This window comes from Bos javanicus, chromosome 4 (assembly GCF_032452875.1).
Source record: "Bos javanicus breed banteng chromosome 4, ARS-OSU_banteng_1.0, whole genome shotgun sequence".
NCBI classification, from domain to species: Eukaryota; Metazoa; Chordata; class Mammalia; order Artiodactyla; family Bovidae; genus Bos; species Bos javanicus.
Genome location: NC_083871.1, coordinates 77,643,070 through 77,661,019, shown reverse-complemented (window position 1 = coordinate 77,661,019; position 17,950 = coordinate 77,643,070). Strand labels below are relative to the sequence as shown.

General features: G+C 50.3%; 1 protein-coding gene across 13 annotated transcripts in view; it reads right to left on the bottom strand.

The window, feature by feature from the left end:
• The window catches only part of CAMK2B (calcium/calmodulin dependent protein kinase II beta), a 92,236-nt gene extending 74,559 nt beyond the window's left edge, over positions 1 to 17,677 (bottom strand). For 5 of the 13 annotated variants that reach the window (XM_061414444.1, XM_061414445.1, XM_061414446.1 and 2 more), the window contains exon 1: positions 17,517 to 17,669. In XM_061414444.1, coding sequence (XP_061270428.1) covers positions 17,517 to 17,581 — 65 coding nt within the window. In that variant the 5' untranslated portion in view covers positions 17,582 to 17,669. Of the gene's footprint in view, positions 1 to 10,998; positions 11,097 to 17,516 lie in introns of those variants that run through there. The other 8 variants (XM_061414450.1, XM_061414453.1, XM_061414455.1 and 5 more) reach the window with 5 other exon arrangements.
• Positions 17,678 to 17,950: the final 273 nt, after the last annotated feature.

Genomic DNA, 17,950 nt, shown 5'->3' with positions numbered 1-17,950 from the left:
TTAATCAGAACCTGAGCCCAGGGCCCCCTCCAGCTGTGCCTCCATCTGCTACCTTCATGCTCAGGGGCCACCCTGGAGGGCCATGGAACCCGGCCAGCATCCCCAGAGCTGGATGCACCCAGCACCACTGCAAGGGCCGGTACAGCCCAGAAAGCAGCCCACGTGGCTGCCCTCCCTGCGTGACCGTCGACAGACCAAGGGCCGATTCAGAAGCCATGGGACCGCTGAATGCACACACAGCCGCAGCAGCTGGGACCATGTTCCCAGCCTGGGTCTGTGAGCCAGCGGCCCACAGAGCAACCTTCAAAAGCAGCTCTTCAAAGCCACGTCCGCCCCACTCGTCACAGTGCCAGGCAGTCACCGATGGGGACAGAACTGAGTCAACCCCCTGGGGGCCTGAAATTACTGCTGAGGCTGCGCAGCTCACGGAGGACAAGCAGGAGCAGACAAGGGAGGAGGGACAGCGACTGGAAGGTTCAGTGGCCCTGGCGGGAAGCAGGGCATCTGGGCGGGCATGGGAGCAGCACCGCCTGCCTGGACAGATGCTCTGAACACAGACGGCAACTCACCACCCACGGTGGCCCAGACCCAACAGGATCGGGAACTTAGGAAGATGGGCTTCGTGGCCATTTGATTCCTTTTTCCTGGAAGGGGTGGGCATATCCATTAAAGCTCTAGGGACTTGTTTTTCTTTTATGTTTCGGGTCAATCAGACTTCATCCTCCTTAGGTTGTATTCTCCAGGAACGCAAATACCTGTGTGACTGGCTCACAGATGCCCGAGCATCTGACAGGTGAGCTTTGCGGCAAGTCTCAGAGGAAGGAAATGGGATTTCCACAGAGTCAATTCACGGAGCCACAAGGGACCCCAGAAGGTCATTTGACCCAAACCTCCTGGTTTATCAGGCTTCCCTGGTGGCTCAGACGGTAAAGAATCTGGCTGCAATGCAGGAGACCTGGGTTCAAACCCTGGGTCAGGAAGATCCCTGGAGGATGGCAACCCACTCCAGTATTCTTGCCTGGAGAATTCCAGGGACAGAGGAGCCTGGTGGGCTCCAGTCCATAGGGTCGCAAAGAGTCAGATATGACTGAGAGACTAAACCTTTCACTTTTCATTTTCCTGGTTTATAGAGGGGGAAACTAAACCCAGAGAGATTACACGGTGGCCCAAGCCACACAGCCCAGTGTTGAGAAGTCGTGGCCAGTGGGAGGAGACCATGCATTATGTCCTTTAAAACAGCCGCGAGGCCCGAAGTGTCCATTGACAGGTGAATGGATAAGCAAAATGTGGTCCATCCATACAATGAATATCATTCAGCCTCAAAGAAGAAGGAAATTCTGACATGTGCTACAACATGCGTAAAACCTGAGGACAGTATGTTGAGTGAAATAAGTCAGACACAAAGAGGCAAATGCTGTGCGCGTCCACTTACATGAGATGTTCAGAGCAGTCAAATTCAGAGACAGAAGGTAGAACAGGGGGTGCCAGGGGTTGGGGGAAAGGGAAGTTTGTGATGTTTAATGGGGACAGAGTCCATTTTATCAGATAAAAATGTTCAGGAGATGGATGGTGGTGATGGTTAACACCACAACAGGAATATACTGAACACCGCTGAACTACACACTTAAAAATGGTTAAGATGGTAAATTTTGTGTTATATATATTTTACCACAATAAAAAAAAGGAAGACTGGTAGGATATGTAGCTGTATGTGTAAGAAATCACTAATAAAAAAAATAAAAGAGACTGGTACTTGTCCTGCTAACTTTAAAGTCAAATTTTCAAAAGGAGTGCCTTTAGAACCACGTGCCATACCTTACCTCTGCTGACAAACAAGGAACATTTAGAGAAAAAAAGCCTAACAACCCCAGACAGAAAACCACGAGCTGAAAAGAACAGCTGTGACCGGCTCAGTGCTGCCAGGCACAGACAGGGTCCCTGATCTGTGGGCCAGGCCAGGGTAGCGACGACCCAGTGGGCAGGAAATGCATGCCTTGCCCATGGATGTCCTCCTTGTCCCACCTGGCCTGGAACCACCCTCCTTAGTTTGGGCACAGAAAAGCGGCTGGTCCACAATGCCAACTGCACTGCATGGTGTCCTGGACAGCCCCCTCTTCGGCTCTGGGCTGTGTCCTCCTTAATGGTCACCCCGGCCCCTCCTCCCAGGCCCTGGCCTCAGAGACAGTGCAGAGAAAGCTGAAGCACCAGAGGCCTCCAGACTGGGCATGGGCTCTGCCCTCTCTGCCACGTAGTCAGCTCCTTGCACTGTGTGACTGACCTCACAATGACACACCCCCTTCACAGATGAGGAGACTGAGGCTCTGAGAGGGGACCCTTCTGCCCAGGGGTGCAGCACCAACCCACTATCCCCAAGAGAATACACTCGTGACTGTCCCCTCCTGTTGGTAAGGACCCACTTCAACGCCCCTGCCACACAGAGCCCAGGCCTCGGTGTCCACTCACCTGGGAGCCCCAGACTGACTTAGGCACAGTGGAACCTGGAGATTGTACAGGGGTTCCACACAGATAGCACCCCAATGGGGAAGCAAGGTGAAGACCCCGCACACTCCAAGAGGTGATGCGCAGAAGTCCCCAGTGAAAGCAAGACCCAGACCCCCACCTAGTGCCTGTACTGACCGTCGGGGCTGGGAGATGCAGGAGACGGGAAAGCAGAGGGGACTGAAACTCAGATGACAGCTCAACCCGGAGGAGGAGCCTGAGAACGGGCCGGCCAGAGAAGGCAACCTCAGGACGGCCTCAGGAGAGACCCCTTTGTTGTGTGACCACTAAGTTGCATCCAACTCTTTGTGACCCCATGAACTGCAGCGCACCAGGCTTCCCTGTCCTTCACTATACCCTGGAGCTTGTTCAAACTCATGTCCGTTGAGTCGGTGATGCCATCCAATCATTTCATCCTCTGTCGTCCCCTTCTTCTCCTGCCCTCAGTCTTTTCCAGCATGAGTAGGCTCTTCATATCAGGTGGCCAAATTATTGGAGCTTCAGGTTCAGTATCAGTCCTTCCAATGAATATTCAGGGTTGATTTTCTTGAGGATTGACTGGTTTGATCTTGCAGTCCAAAGTATTCTCAAGAGTCTTCTCCAGCACCATACTTCGAAAGCATCAATTCTTCGGTGCTCAGCCTTCTTTATGGAGAAACCCTGAAGCATCCTTTAAGTAAGGAAAGGAGAGGAGAAGGGAAATGGATGGACCAACCCAGCCCCCAGTCCCTGCTCCACAAGGTCCACCAGCAAAATGAAGGGAATGCCCATTGGTCTCCATACCAGGAATAGCCTGTACGCAGATGAAGGAGGAAGGGAAGAAAAGTCTAAACTTGAAGCAGAAAAGATAGCTTAACTCCCACAAGACAGGCTGTCCTAGGCCGTATGTCCCTCAGGCAATCAGTCAAGATGAGCATTTGTTCATGGGTCAGAAAATAAAAATGCAAGTGTACGAATGTGCCCACTCTCAGGCCACAGAGGAATCATGAAAAGCACGCCTTTCAGGCACCACAGTCAGCAAGCTGGAAGTCTCTCTGCTGCTCCATGGCCCCGCCCAGACCCGAGGGGCCAGAGACCCTCAGGGAAGGAAGGGGCACAGATGAGGGGACCCTGGAGCCCACTCCACGCTGGAATGACAAGATTGCCGGGGCCCTGGCCTCAGCACCCAGATCCCAGTCCAGGAATCATGGATGGTACAGTCCCAAGGGGACCACTCAGGACAGAAACAAGTAGAGCCCCAGCACACGGATCAACACCAGGGCCAGAGCTCTGAAGCCAAGGCACCTACTGGTCCCTCGAAGTGGAACCCTGAGCTTGAGGTGTTCCAGCAGGGTCCGTCCCCGCCTGGTCTCCACAAAGAGTGGGAGGACACTCACCCCGTGTGGCACCTGGCCTCTGGATTCCCAGCCGGGCCCTGCTCCTAGGGACTCCCAGCTCCTGGACTTCTGGGGCCTTCCTCGGCCAGGGATTTGGGGATGAGGCCAGCAGGGTTCACAGCCTGCCCTGGGGGTGCCCCAGGGGACAGAAGGAGTGGGAGACATGGGAGCCTGGAAAAGGGGCCAAGGAGAAGAGAAGGAGGTAAGGAGAGGTGAGGGGGAGGACCAAGGCAGGAAGGAGGAGCACAGGGCAGGCCCAGAAAGGAGGCAACTAGACTTCCCGGAATCACAGAGCCGGGGATTTGGGGTTTGGGCTCCACCCCTACTCCAGCCCTTCCCATCACTGCCAATCGCACTGACAGCCTGTCCTCCTCCTCCACCCTCACCCATCACCCCACCCACTGGGACCCACCCTTCCTGCTCCCGGAGGAGCCTCACCCTCCAGCACCCATCCGGCATAACCCTCCTCCCCCAGTCAGGGCCAGGTGAGAGATGAGAGGATGGGACCTTCAGGAGCTGTGTCCAGGGGCACAGTCTGGGTCAGGGGTCGGGCTGCGGTGCGGCCTCTTGTTGCTCATCATGGCCTTGTGTCCACTCTGAGACCACTCTGGACCCAAAGCCAGTCCAGGCTGTGGGAAATGAAACACCAACCAAGACTTGGCAGAGTACGAGGTGAGGTCTGTGGGTCTCCCCTCCCAGCCTCTCATCCCCCACTGTCTAGCTCATGCCAGCCTCCAGCTCCCAGGCAGCTCTCAGTTGCTTCTGGGCATGCTGACAGGTGTCCCGGGGTGAGATGGCGCCAAGGTTGGGGTAGAGGGAGCCGGGGGATGGTACACTGTGTCTTGGCCATGGCGTTGTGGGCCCTGCCCTCAGACACCACAAGCTGACTCATAAGGTACTCCATTTCTTTTTCTGCACGAATAATTCTCCATTGTGTGGAAATAACACATTTTCTTTATCCATCCATCAGTTGATGGACATTTGGTTCGTTTCTACTCTTTGGCTATTGTGGATAATGCTGTTATGAACAAGTTTTTGTGCGGATGTATGCTTTTTTCTCCACAAGATATCAAATATATTAATATTTCCCTGTGCTATACAGTAGGTCCTTATTGTTTATTTTATACATAGTAGTGTGTATCTGTTAATCCCACACTCCTAATTTATCCCTCCCCTGCTCCTTTCCCCCTGGGTAACCATAGGTTTGTTTTCTCTGTCTGTGCATCTGTTTTGTAAATAAGTTCATTTATCATTTTTTAAGATTCCACATATACCACATAAGTAGTATCACATGATATTTGTCTTTCTCTGTCTGACTTCACTCAGTATGATAATCTCTAGGCCCATCTATGTTGCTGCAAATAGCATTATTTCATTCTTTTTCATGACTGAGTAACATGCCATTGTACATATGTACAATATCTTCTTTATCCATTTATCTGTCAATGGACACTCAGGTTGCTCCCGAGTTTTGCCTATAATGAACAATGCTGCTATGAACATTGTGGTGCATGATCTTTTCTAATTAGAATTTTCATCTTTTCCAGATACATGCACAGGAATGAGATTGCTGGATTCTATGGTAACTCTATTTTCAGTTTTTTAAGGAACTCCATACTGGAAGAAACACAAACTGGAATCAAGATTTCTGGGAGAAATATCAATAACCTCAGATATGCAGATGACACCACCCTTATGGCAGAAAGTGAAGAGGAACTCAAAAGCCTCTTGATGAAAGTGAAAGTGGAGAGTGAAAAAGTTGGCTTAAAGCTCAACATTCAGAAAACAAAGATCATGGCATCCAGTCCCACCACTTCATGGGAAATAGATGGGGAAACAGTGGAAACAGTGTCAGACTTTATTTTTCTGGGCTCCAAAATCACTACAGATGGTGATTGCAGCCATGAAATTAAAAGACGCTTACTCCTTGGAAGGAAAGTTATGACCAACCTAGATAGCATATTCAAAAGCAGAGACATTACTTTGCCAACAAAGGTCCGTCTAGTCAAGGCTATGGTTTTTCCTGTGGTCATGTATGGATGTGAGAGTTGGACTGTGAAGAAGGCTGAGCACCGAAGAATTGATGCTTTTGAACTGTGGTGTTGGAGCAGACTCTTGAGAGTCCCTTGGAGTGCAAGGAGATCCAACCAGTCCATTCTGAAGGAGATCAGCCCTGGGATTTCTTTGGAAGGAATGATGCTAAAGCTGAAACTCCAGTACTTTGGCCACCTCATGCGAAGAGTTGACTCATTGGAAAAGACTCTGATGCTGGGAGGGATTGGGGGCAGGAGGAGAAGGGGACGACAGAGGATGAGATGGCTGGATGGCATTGCTGACTCGATGGACGTGAGTCTCAGTGAACTCCAGGAGTTGGTGATGGACAGGGAGGCCTGGCGTGCTGTGATTCATGGGGTCGCAAAGAGTCGGACACGACTGAGCGACTGATCTGATCTGATCTGATACTGTTCTCCATAATTGCTGCACCAATAATTTCCACCAACAGTGTGGTTCCCTTTTCTCCACACTCACTCTAGTATTTATTATTTATAGACATTTATTTTCTGATGATGGCCATTCTGACTAGTGTGAGGCAATGCCTCACTGAAGTTTTGATTTTTTAACAAGTTGTGTGTATTTCTGACTGTGCTGGGTCTTCCTTGCTGATCAAGGGCTTTCTCTGGTTGCAGTGAGCAGGTGCTACACTTCTCTTCTGTGCATGGACTAGCGTCAGTCGTTTCTCTCTTATTGTGGAATACGGGCTCTAGGGTGCACGACTTCAGTAGCTGTGGCACATGGGCTCAGGAGTTGTGGCACACAGGCTTAATTGTCCCATGGCATGTGGGAGCTTCCTGGACCAGGAATTGAACTGTGACCCCTGAGCATTGGCTGGTAGGTTCCGAAAGTCCCTTTAGCTTTGGTTTGCATTTCTCTAATAGTTAACAATGTGGAGCATCTTTTCATGTGTCTACTGCCCATCTATATGTCTTTGGGAACGTGTTTTCATATCTCTTGAGTACATACCTAGGAAGGGAACAATCTGAGACACTGTCAGAATGTTTTCCAGAGCACCTGCACCATTTTACATCCCCACCGGTAACACATGAGGGTTCCAACTCCATATCCTCACCAACACTTGACATTGTCTTTTTTATTCTACTCATTCTAGTGGAAATGAGGTGGGATCTCAATGTGATTTTCATTTTCATTTCCCAAATGACTAATGATGTTGAGCATCCTTTTGTATGTTTATTGTCTACTGGTATATCTTCTCTGGAGAAATATCTTTTCTGGTCCTTTGCCCATTTTTTCATTAGGTCATTTGTCTTTTTACTGTTAGGTAGTAAGCTCTTAAAATATTTTAAATACAAGTTCCTTATCAGATATATGATTTGCAAATATTTTCTCCCTTTCCATGGGTTGTCTTTCCACTTTCTTGGTGGTGTCCTTTAAAGCACAGAAGTTTTTATAATGTTAATTAAGTCCAATTTATTTTTCTTTTGTTGTTTGTGCTTTATGGTGTTGTACCCAAAAAAACCATTGCCAAATCGAAGGTCACAGAAATTGACTCCCAAGTTTTCTTCCAAGAATTTTTTGGTTTTAGCTCCTACAATTAGGCCATTTTGAGATAAGTATGTTGAGCATCTTTTTGTGTGCTTACTGATCACTAATATATCTTTTTTTTTTTTTAAGTTTGTTTATTAATATTTATTTATTTTTGGCTGTGCTCGGTCTTTGTTGCTGCAAGGGCTTTTTCTCTAATTGCGGCGAGTGGGGGCTACTCTCTAGGTACAGAGTATGGGCTCCTCGTTGCGGCGGCTTCTCCTGTTGCAGAGCACAGGCTCCAGGTTGCTGGGGCTTCAGTGGTTGCAGTGATGGGCTCATACGAGGTGCAGCTTGTGGGCTCCAGAGCTCAGTAGTTGTGGCACACAGATTTAGTTGCCCCATGGCATCTGGAATCTTCCCAGACTAGTGATCAAACTCATGTCCCCTGCATTGGCAGATGGATTCTTTATCAATGGACCACCAAGGAAGTCCTATCTACTTTCGTATCTGGCATTAGATAGGGTTCCAACTTCATCCTTTGGCACGTGGATGCCCACTTGTCCACTGGTTAAAGGAACCATTATTCTTTTTCCATTGAATTGTCTTGCCATCCTTGTCAAAAAAAATCAACAGACCATAGATATATGAGTTTATTCTAGACTCTCAGTCCTATTCCACTGATCTATGTGTTTATCCTTTAGTCACACTATCCCCACATTTATGCCAGACAATATCTGCTCTGACTTGATTGGTATAACAGTACAGTTAGTTTTGAAATCAGGAAGTAGGAATCCTCCAACTTTGTTCTTTTTCAAAATTGTTCTGGCTCTTTTGGACCCCTTACATTTCCCTACAAATTTAATTTCTAATTTTTTATTCTTTTTTAACAAGTAGCTGGAATTGTAATAGGTACTGCATTGAATTTATAGATCAGTTTGGCATATACTGCCTTTTTAACAATATTAAGTCTTCAGTTCCATGGACATAAAACATCTTTCCATTTATCTAGATCTTGAATATTCTTCAATAGTAGTTTGTAGTTTTCAATGTTCAACTCTTGTATTACCTTTTTAAAAATTTCTTACTGTGTATTTTATTCTGTTAAAATATGAATTTTCTTTACTAATTTTATTTTGGGGTTGAACATTGGGAGTGTAATGAAACATATTGGATTTTTGTATCTTGATCTTGTATCTTGCGATTTTGCTACATTCATTTTTTAGTTCTAACAGCTTTTCAGGGATTCCTTGGGATTTTATCTATACAAGATCACGGTATCTGTAAAAAGAGGTAGTTTTACCTACTCCTCTCCTATCTGGGTACCTTTTATTTCTTTTTCTTGCCTAAGTGTCCTGGCCAGAACCTCCTGTACAATGTTGAATAGAACACTCTTTTCTTGATTATTTCTGGTCTTAGGGAGAAAGCATTCAGTTTTTTGCCATTAAATATGTTAGCTGTGGAGTTTTCATAGAGGCCTTTTATCAAGTTGAAGAAATTCATTTCTAACCCTAGTTTGTTGAGTATTTCTAGCAGGAAAAGGTATTAGATTTTGTTAATGCGTTGTGTCTGCATCTATTGAAATGATCATACACTTTCTTTGTTTAATCTGTTAATCTGGCATAACACACTGATTGAATTTTGTATTTTGAACCAACTTTTTATTCCTGGAATAAAATTTGCTTGCTCATAATGAACCCTTTTTTATGCTGCTAGATTTGTTTCACTGGTGTTTTGCTGAGGATGTTGCATCTGTATCCAAAAGGAATATTGGTCTGTAGTCTTAAGATGTCTTTCTCTGGCCTTAGTATCAGGGTAGTTACTGGCTTCACAGAGTAAGTTGGGAAGAATTCCTTCCTCTTCTATTTTTTGGAGAAGTTTGTGAAGGATTGGTATTAATTCTTCTTTAACCATTTGATAGAATTCACCAGTGAAGTTATCTGGACTGAAGGGACTTTTTTGGGGGGACATTAAAAATTTATTAATTATTCACTTTAATTGTTACAAGTCTATTTAGAGTCTCCATTTCTTCTTGAGTCAGTTTCAGTTGTTTGTCTTTCTAAGAATTTGTCCATTTCATCTAGGCTACCTTTCGCTTGGTACACAGTCATTCATAGGACTCCCTTATCAGCCTTTTATTTCTATAAGATTAGTTGTAATGTCCACTCTTTCATTCCCGATTTTGGCAATTTGAGGTTTCTCTCCTTTTCTTGGCCTGACCACTGTTTTTAGAACTACAACCTTCCTGCTAACTGGTATTCTTGAGTTTCCTTAATCCAAAATCTGAAGTATAAATCACCTTCTACCCCATCACACAATTTGTTTAGGATTTACCACCTGTTTCTCCCATCAGTATAAGCAGGCACCCTCAACTTTGTTCACTGTTTCCTAAGCATGCAGAAAATGCCTGGCAAATGATACGTGTGCAGGCAGATTTGCTGGATGCATGAAGGAATCTGAAGTAAAGCAAAATAAACCAGGAAAGTTGCAAATAGTAACAATAATAATAACAGGAATGATCTTAAAGCTCTAAACATGTGAGTTCCAATAGAGTAACCACTGCTGGTGTGTAGCCCTAACAGCCTGAAATGCGGCAGGTCCATGCTGAGATGTGCTGTAAGTGTAAAAAGACTCAACAGATTTCAAAAACAATATGTTTTTAAATTTGAGATAGCTTAACAATAATTTTTGTATTGGCTATATGTTGAAACAATATTTTGGATAAACTGAGTTAAATACATACACTACTAAAGTTCTTTTCACCTGTTTCTTTTTAGGTTTTTTCAAGTACCAGAAAATTTTGAATTACACATATGCCTGCCATTTGTGGCTCAAGTTTTGTTTCTTCTAGAAAGCTCTGCTCCAGATGACTTGGATAGGGTCAGGGGGTAATATCGAGTGTCTGAAAAAAGGAAGGCAAATTCCAAATGCGTGGTCAAGTAAGGCTCTTACAGAGCCCAGGGAGGGAGCGGGCGCAGGCACCTGGCCTTGGGCACAGAGGCCCCTTGCAGGGTCTGAGTCTGTGCTGCCCACTGACCACCACTGAGGGGCAACCACTCTCCTCCGGTCTGATTCAGCAGGTCTGGGGTGGGGTCTACAGGCAGCCGGGGGCTAGGATGCACCACCCTAATCGCCTTCTTCAGCAGGTACTGCTCCCATCTAAACCAGGACTCTTCACCCGGAAAGCCCCTAACAGATGTCTCAGATCAAACCAAGGGCTTTGAAAATCAGGCTGCACCTCAGTGTACAAGAACAAAAGCCACATGAAGAACTTCACTAAGAAATGGGCGAAATGCTTCAACCCCTTGGCATCCAGCTCTGTGGCCAGCACCCAAGTCATGCCACCCTTCACCAGGTGACAAGACAGGTGACCACTCAGACCAGGCATCTGAGACACCCAAGACCACCAGCACCTCCTGCCCCCAACCACCTGCAGGGCCCCCATCTTTTACTGGGTGACAGAAGCCACTTTGTCGGGCACCACTATGCACTGGGCATGGTTCTAAGCCCTGGAATTCAGTGTGGGCTGAGCGACAGGGAGGCAGGAACTGCCCTTGGCTCTTCAACAGAAACAGGCACCAACCTGGATATGCCCAACACCATGGAGGATGTTACATCCAAAAACAGGACACCTTTCCGGTTTTGTGGGAATGGTCACAGCATCTCCTCCCCTCAGGGCTCACTCGCTGTTCATAAAGCAGGGAAAAAAGGTGGTTCTCAAATTAGGCCTGTAGAACAGCATGGTTTATGTATCCTCCAAAAAATGTTCTTAAATCTATGCCCAGCTATTGCCAATCTGTTCCTGAATTCAACAAAAGCTTGTATCTGGCTTAACAAAGAAGCATAACTTTAGTTATTTTAGGATCATTATGTCAATGCAAAAAAAAAAGAAAAACAGTCCACCAGGAGTTTTGGCCACTGAACGACCTAGTGACCCTCTAACCTAGGAGACAAAGGCCACCCAAAAGTTATGAACCTAGGAACACCACTAGCTGCCAATAAGGATGTTTTCATTTTAAATAGATTCAGATCTTTATATGAATAAAATATACATTTCTCTGTAACATGCCAATATGGTAATTTTTGGAAAACCAAGTTGATACATAATGCATTTTTACATTTCTACACTAACAAAGTGACTTGCAGCTGTGAAAGATGCTTTAAAAATAACTAAATCGGATTCCATTTTGAGGCAGGGAGAGAGAAGGAATTAAAAATTTTGAAAATATATTTGAGATCTCCAGAAAGGCCTCATCTCTTGCCTTGGACCAGGTGGCCTCAGAGAGCAGTGGGAGGGACAAGATGTTTCCAGGGAGCAGACGCTGTTCATGTCACCTCCACTTGGTCTTTCTTATTAAAGCACTTGATAAATTCCAGGCAACTCAATGTGGACTCTCTAAGGGAATCATCTCTGATAGAATTTCACTTTAGGTAGAAGAAAGAAAATCCAACATTGCATCTCTCTTGCCTAGGCTCTTGGGGGATCCTTCAGATAAAAAAAAAAAAAAGGAGAGGAATACGTTCTTGGCTTCTTTTTGATCAAGACCCCTGTGCCCCAACCCAGGACCCCACCGAAAAGTGCTCCTTCATCCACCACGATCATGCCCTCCTCATAACCCTGGGAGCCCCTGTTTCAAACACAGCATCCTCTCTTCCCTCTGTCTTGCTTGTCAGAGAACGGGTCTCCATTTGGGGTTTTAAAAATAAGGCCACCATATATACATCCATCCCTTGATTCTAAGAGAACTGGCAGGCACTTATCTGTAAAAAAAAGTCTCTGACATGACGGATCATCATGAAAAAGTGTTAGAAGCAAACAAACTGCAGAATCACATATATGGTGATTCCATTGTGTTTTTAAACCATATATATGTGTGTGTGTAACGTATATGCATGTATACAAATGTGTACATATATATATATATATATATACCACACATATCCTTATACTAACATTAAAACAGGCAGTCCAGGTTCCTCTGTGGAATGAATAAACTTGAGGGTGAAGGAGTCACATTTACTGCACATAGTTATGTATTGATTTTTCTTTTAAGATATTATCCCTATTGTCTATTTAATCATTAAAATCAAATAAGACTTGCTGGCCCCAAATGGGGGTAGAGTATTGGTTGTCACAGAGGGACAACCATAGGAAATGATGTCTTTATAAAAAGGAGCCATAGGGCAATGCCTTGTGCTGGAAAAGCACAAAGAGGGCTCAGTGAGCAGCCTGTTAAGGACAAGTGAGACCCTGAGGAGCCCAGGGGCAGAGTGGACCATGAGTGGACAACCGGGCCATGAGTTAGAGAGTGGAATAATTGCCTTTTAAAAACACAGAACGGCGTACGGTCACAAGCTTCTGAGAGAAGCAGAAAGTAGATTCTAGTCAACAGCCTGGACTCAAACCCTAGCCCCGTGTGGAGTGTCTCTGAGTCTCAGGCACCTCTTCTCCAAACTGGGAGTGATCACGGTACCTATTTCACAGATCAAGCACCTTAATGTAATAAGCACCATTTAATTGCTAGCGACTGCTACCAGGAGAGAAAGAGTGCAGGTAGCAAGCGCAAGATATATTCTTAGCTCTCAGCAAAGTAGGTTATGGTATAAAAATACCGTTCAATAGTAACTAAACTAGCCTCACCTTCATGTGCATCTCACAGCAGCCTCAACATGTGCGACTTCTTCTCTAAATACCCTACATTAGGCATCTGGACTCCGACCCTGGGGGCCACCCAGCAGGCAGAAGCCACTGGCAGGGTCACTCACCCCCTCCTCACGCGTGCAGGAAACTCCACTGTGGGCAGGCCAGACACCCACCTGCCTTTGTGTCAGATGGTGCCCAGCGACAGGGGAAGACAGAAGCAGGGAGAGGCTAGGTGGGGGAGGAGCAGGAAGCGGGCATGAGAACCTCTCCAAGGGAGTGGCCAGGGGGATGAGCGTGGGGCCATCAGAGGAGGGGGCAACAGCACTGGCAAAGGTCCTGGGGCAGGAAGTACCCGATGTGCGTGAGGGCGGGAGAAAGCAAACATAGTGATGAGTCCTCCACCCGAGTCCTCTCTTCCTGGCAACCAGGCTTTGGCGCTCAGGAGGCTCACCATCGATTTGCTCTGAATTTCCTGAGTTTATCTATTAACCACCAAGCAGGCTGGTGGCTAGTGGAGAGGACGTCAAGAAAGCACAGAAGGTGGATGGTGATGACCCTCCCCCTGAGGGGTCACACCCCAGGACAAGATCTGCTCTCCCCCAACTGGGGCACACTGGATAGAGTCAAGGACACACCAAGGTCAGCTCGGGGCCTGCCTGAGGTTCGGCGGAAGCTGGGAAGGACAGGGGTGCCCTGGACTGGGAGTGGGGGCTTTCCTGGCTGACGGGGGCATATTGTCCACTCTCTCTGAGCTGCAGTTGTGTGTCTATAAAATGGGAAGGGGGAGTATGAGGGGGGTTCCCGAGCAACTCGAATCAAATAAAATCAGGCGTTCAAAGTGATGCGCCACTTAGAGGTTGTTACAATGGGGCTCACCTTCTCTCAAGGGGAGGGGTCCACGAACCCCTGAATTACATCCAAAGCCATGTGGGAGCTGCTTTCTCCTGGAGAGGGGGATCACTCAGATTTTAAAGGGGATGACTCCCCAGAGTCTAAGCTCCGGGAGCCTAAACACAAAATGCACAAAATTCCTACTCAACAAACAGCCAGACAAGGAGGTCAGCACCAAGCCCAGGAAAGGGGCTGTGGGGGAGTGGGCCCAGGGGAGACACGGAGAATGTCCAGACCCCCACTGGCACCCCCACCACCAGAGCCAAACTCTGAGGAAACCCTCGCACCTGGGCACCAGCAAACCCACGGTGGGACTGGAAGAAACACTGGCAACACGGAGATTGCCACGAGGAGAGGAACACGAGGTACTACAGGTATTACGGTCACTACACAGAGCAGCAGCGAAAGGCCAGACAGCGTCCCCACACACAGATGCCCAGAAGACTAAGCTGTGGGAAAGCGCAAGTTTCCAGATGTTTATATAAAGTTAAAAAGAAAGCACCCCCAAAGAATCCTGTATGTTAGTTGTGACTCTATCTGTGTGCAAATGAACCAAGAGTCTAAAAGGATAAATCTGAACACATCACAGTTGTTGGCGGAGAATGGTTACTTAACATTTCTTGGTAAGGCTTTATTTCTGATGTTTTTTTTAAAGAACTCTAAAGGACAGGGAGGCCTGGGGTGCTGCAGTCCACGGGGTTACAAAGAGTTGGACAGGACTGAGCAACTGAACTGAACTGAAAGCCAAAATGACAAAAGAAGAAACAGTTTCCAATTCCAGGTAGAAGGGATACAAATGTTTATTTTATTACTCCTGGAAGTTCTTTCCATTGAAAAAAATCTATACAATATGAAACATTTTTAAGCCATGTTGCTGGCCAGTTCAGTGTTGGGCTGAGTGTTCCCGCAGCCTTCATCTATAACTGTCTGTAACTTAAAGCCAAAGTTAAGGCTCTTTACCTGTATGCTGGTGTTGGAGAGCCGTGCCCTGGCCAGGCAAGGAAGGGCAGAACCCCAGAAAACAGCTTTTGCTGGTCCTTGAACCCAAAGCCCAGGCCCCCAAGGGCCAATCCCACACAGAGACAGTGGCGGGCGGTGGGGGGGACGACAAGTTAGAGAAGGGACGGGGCAGGAAGGGGACAGTCCAGTGGCCATGTCACGCGAGCAGCTGTGGGCCTGTGGCCCAGCCCTTCCCGGGCAGGGAGCTCAGTGTCGCCTGACTGGTGCCAGGGGCTGCATCTTTAAATAAACTTGGACTCATCCACCTGGACCAGGAAGCAATACCAACTGAGCGTCGGGCAGGCCAGGCATTGTCAACAACCGCCGACATGGCCACTGAGGACCCCAGCCCTGGGCGGAGGCGGTGGCCCCAGTGCCTGACCCTCCATCCTGACACCTGCCCCACTGCAGCTCCCCCTGCACTGGCCCGGCCTCCTCCCCACCCAGTGGGGCTATGAGAGGCCCCTGGGCATCCCTCAGTGGGCCTGCTGCCTGGAGGCTCTGCCAAGGGGTGCTGGGCCAGCCCATGGGATGGGGTACCTTCCCCTCCTCTCCCAGGCCCCTGGTCCTCCTCAACAGCCACGCTTCCTCACCTACTCAAGCCTCAGGCCCCGGCTCCCTTTCCACAACGGCTCACACTCCTGCTGACAGGAGGGGAGCCCGGCTTCCACTGCAGGGTCTACCCCCCTCTACACCCTCCCCGAGGGCAATCCCAAGGACTTCCATCCCCCAGTGTTGGTGTGGATCGCAGCAGCCAGGATAACCAGTTGTGGCCCCTGGAACTAGAGCCCTGGGGTTGGGACGACCACCCTGCAGGGCCGCTGGCCCAAAGAGGTTCACAGAAAAGTGAAGGAGCGGTCCGTGGAGCCAGCTTCAGGCAGAGGAGATGGGGTGAACGGGAAAAGGCACTTCTGCAAAGGGGACGCAGGGTGCCTGGCGTGAGGGCCTGGGCACAGAGGAACAACAAGAAGGTCCTCTAGAATGGGGTGACCTTCCTCCCACTGCCGCCCCCTGCTTTGTCCCCATCTGAGAACCACCAGCCCATCACCCTATCCTCACAGGCTTGGTCCCAGACAAGCCCTGGAAGCTTCCTCAGGGCCTCGGGTGTATACACAATCTGGGTGCTGGACCCCTCCCCCGCTTCTCTGCTCTGCTCTCCAGGTCCCCCTGCCCTGGGGACAGGCACTCAACCAGCCCCCACCTGAGGGCCGAGGAATTTCTGAGTCCCCAGGGCCCAGCCTCCTCCGACCCCATCATGGGCTTCCTCCATTCCATTCCTTCACTCCTCAGCCCCACAGGCCTGACTGCCATCCTCCCCCACGTGCAGGGAGAGCTGGGGAATTCACACGCCCCCACACTCCTCCCAGCTCTCACCCACAATTATCAATGATCAGCATCCCTCGCCAACACAAGGTATCACCACAGACGTTTCTTAATAAAGAGGGAAAAAGGGATCTGCCGCTGGAGGTGTAAGAGGAAACCTCACCAGCGCCCCCACCATGCTGGAGGGATGGGGGAGGATGGAGGAGAGTGGGGTTCTGGCCGCCGCCAGACTGGAACCGAGGGATTTCAGGAGTTCTGGAGCCAGACGAGGAGATGCCAGGTGAAGCCACCTTGATTCACAGAGTGGAGACTCCCAGGCTAGAGAGGAGCCCCCGATCAGATTCGGGGTAGAGCCCGGCGGCAGAGCCCCGACTAGGGCCCTACACGGCTCACATCGGTGAGCAGAGCCCAGGAGCCACCTGTTCCCTCCACGAGGCCCGACCTGAAAAGAGCCTTCAAAGTCCGTCCTGTTGCCTCCCCGCAAATAACTCTGCGGAACTGCGCCCCCTCCCACCCCCACGACCCTGAAGGCCATCAAGTTCCTCATCTTCACCCCCGTGACCTGATCCCAGCTCCCTGACCTCAGCCCCCAGCTCTCCAGACTCCTCTCTCCAGGAGGATCTGGGGGGAAAGCCTTCAGAACCCCAAATCTCCTGAGGACCCACAGCACAGGCTGTTCCCACGCGGCGCGGAGCGCAACGGGCACCCCCCGCGTAGATGAAGCCACGCGGAGAAGCAGGCGCAGAGCAGGTCCCGCCGCCCCCGCGCCCGGCTGCCCGGTGGGGGTGGGGACAACGTGGCCCGCTCCGGGGACGACACTCCGGGCCAGGGCCGCCCCCTCCCCCGCGCTCTAGGCCCAGCGGCCGAAACCGCGCGCGGCTCCTCTCTGACCTCCCGCCGCCAAATGCGTCACGTCTGCCGGGCGCTCCGGGGACACCTGCTGCCGCCCCCGCTGCGCCGAGCCCCGCGCCTCGAGCCGGGGCCTCCGGTCCGGCGATCGTGCCGGACAGGGCCCAGTAGGGCCGCACGCGCCGCTGTCCGGCGGCCAGGCCCCGAGGCTCGGGGGTCGAAGCCGCGCGGGGCCGTGCGCTCCGGGCCCCGAGCCGGGAGCAGCCGGGGGCGCGCGGGGCCGCAGTGCGCCCGGACCCGGCGGCGCAGAGGGTCTGGGTCTCCAGGATCACCGCCCTCGGAGCTCAGCGCCCTTCGGGGTCCCCGGCTCGGCCCGCACGCGCCGCAGCTCTTACTTGCCAATATCCTCGTAGAGCTGGTACTCGTCGGTGAAGCGGGTGCAAGTCACCGTGGTGGCCATGGCGGCGACGGACGGGCTCGGCGTGCGCTCTGCTGCGCTCGGGCGGCGGCGACTCCGGCTCCCGCTCGCGGGCACGGCGGCGACACGGGCGCGGGCGCGGGCGACACCTCGGCTCGCGGCGCCGAGCGGGGGCCGGGCTGGGCTGCGCCGGGCGGCGAGCGCACGCGAGATCTGCGCGCTCCGTCCCCGCCAGGAGCGCGCCGCACACCTACGCGCGGGGAGCGCGGGCGCCGCTGTCACCGCCGCCGCCGCCGCCGCCGCCGCCGCGCCCGCCCCGCCCGCCGCCCCTTGCACGCGCCCCGCACCCGCATCCGCGCCCTGCACCCGCACACGCACTTGAGCCCTGAGCCTGCACCTACACCCGCACTC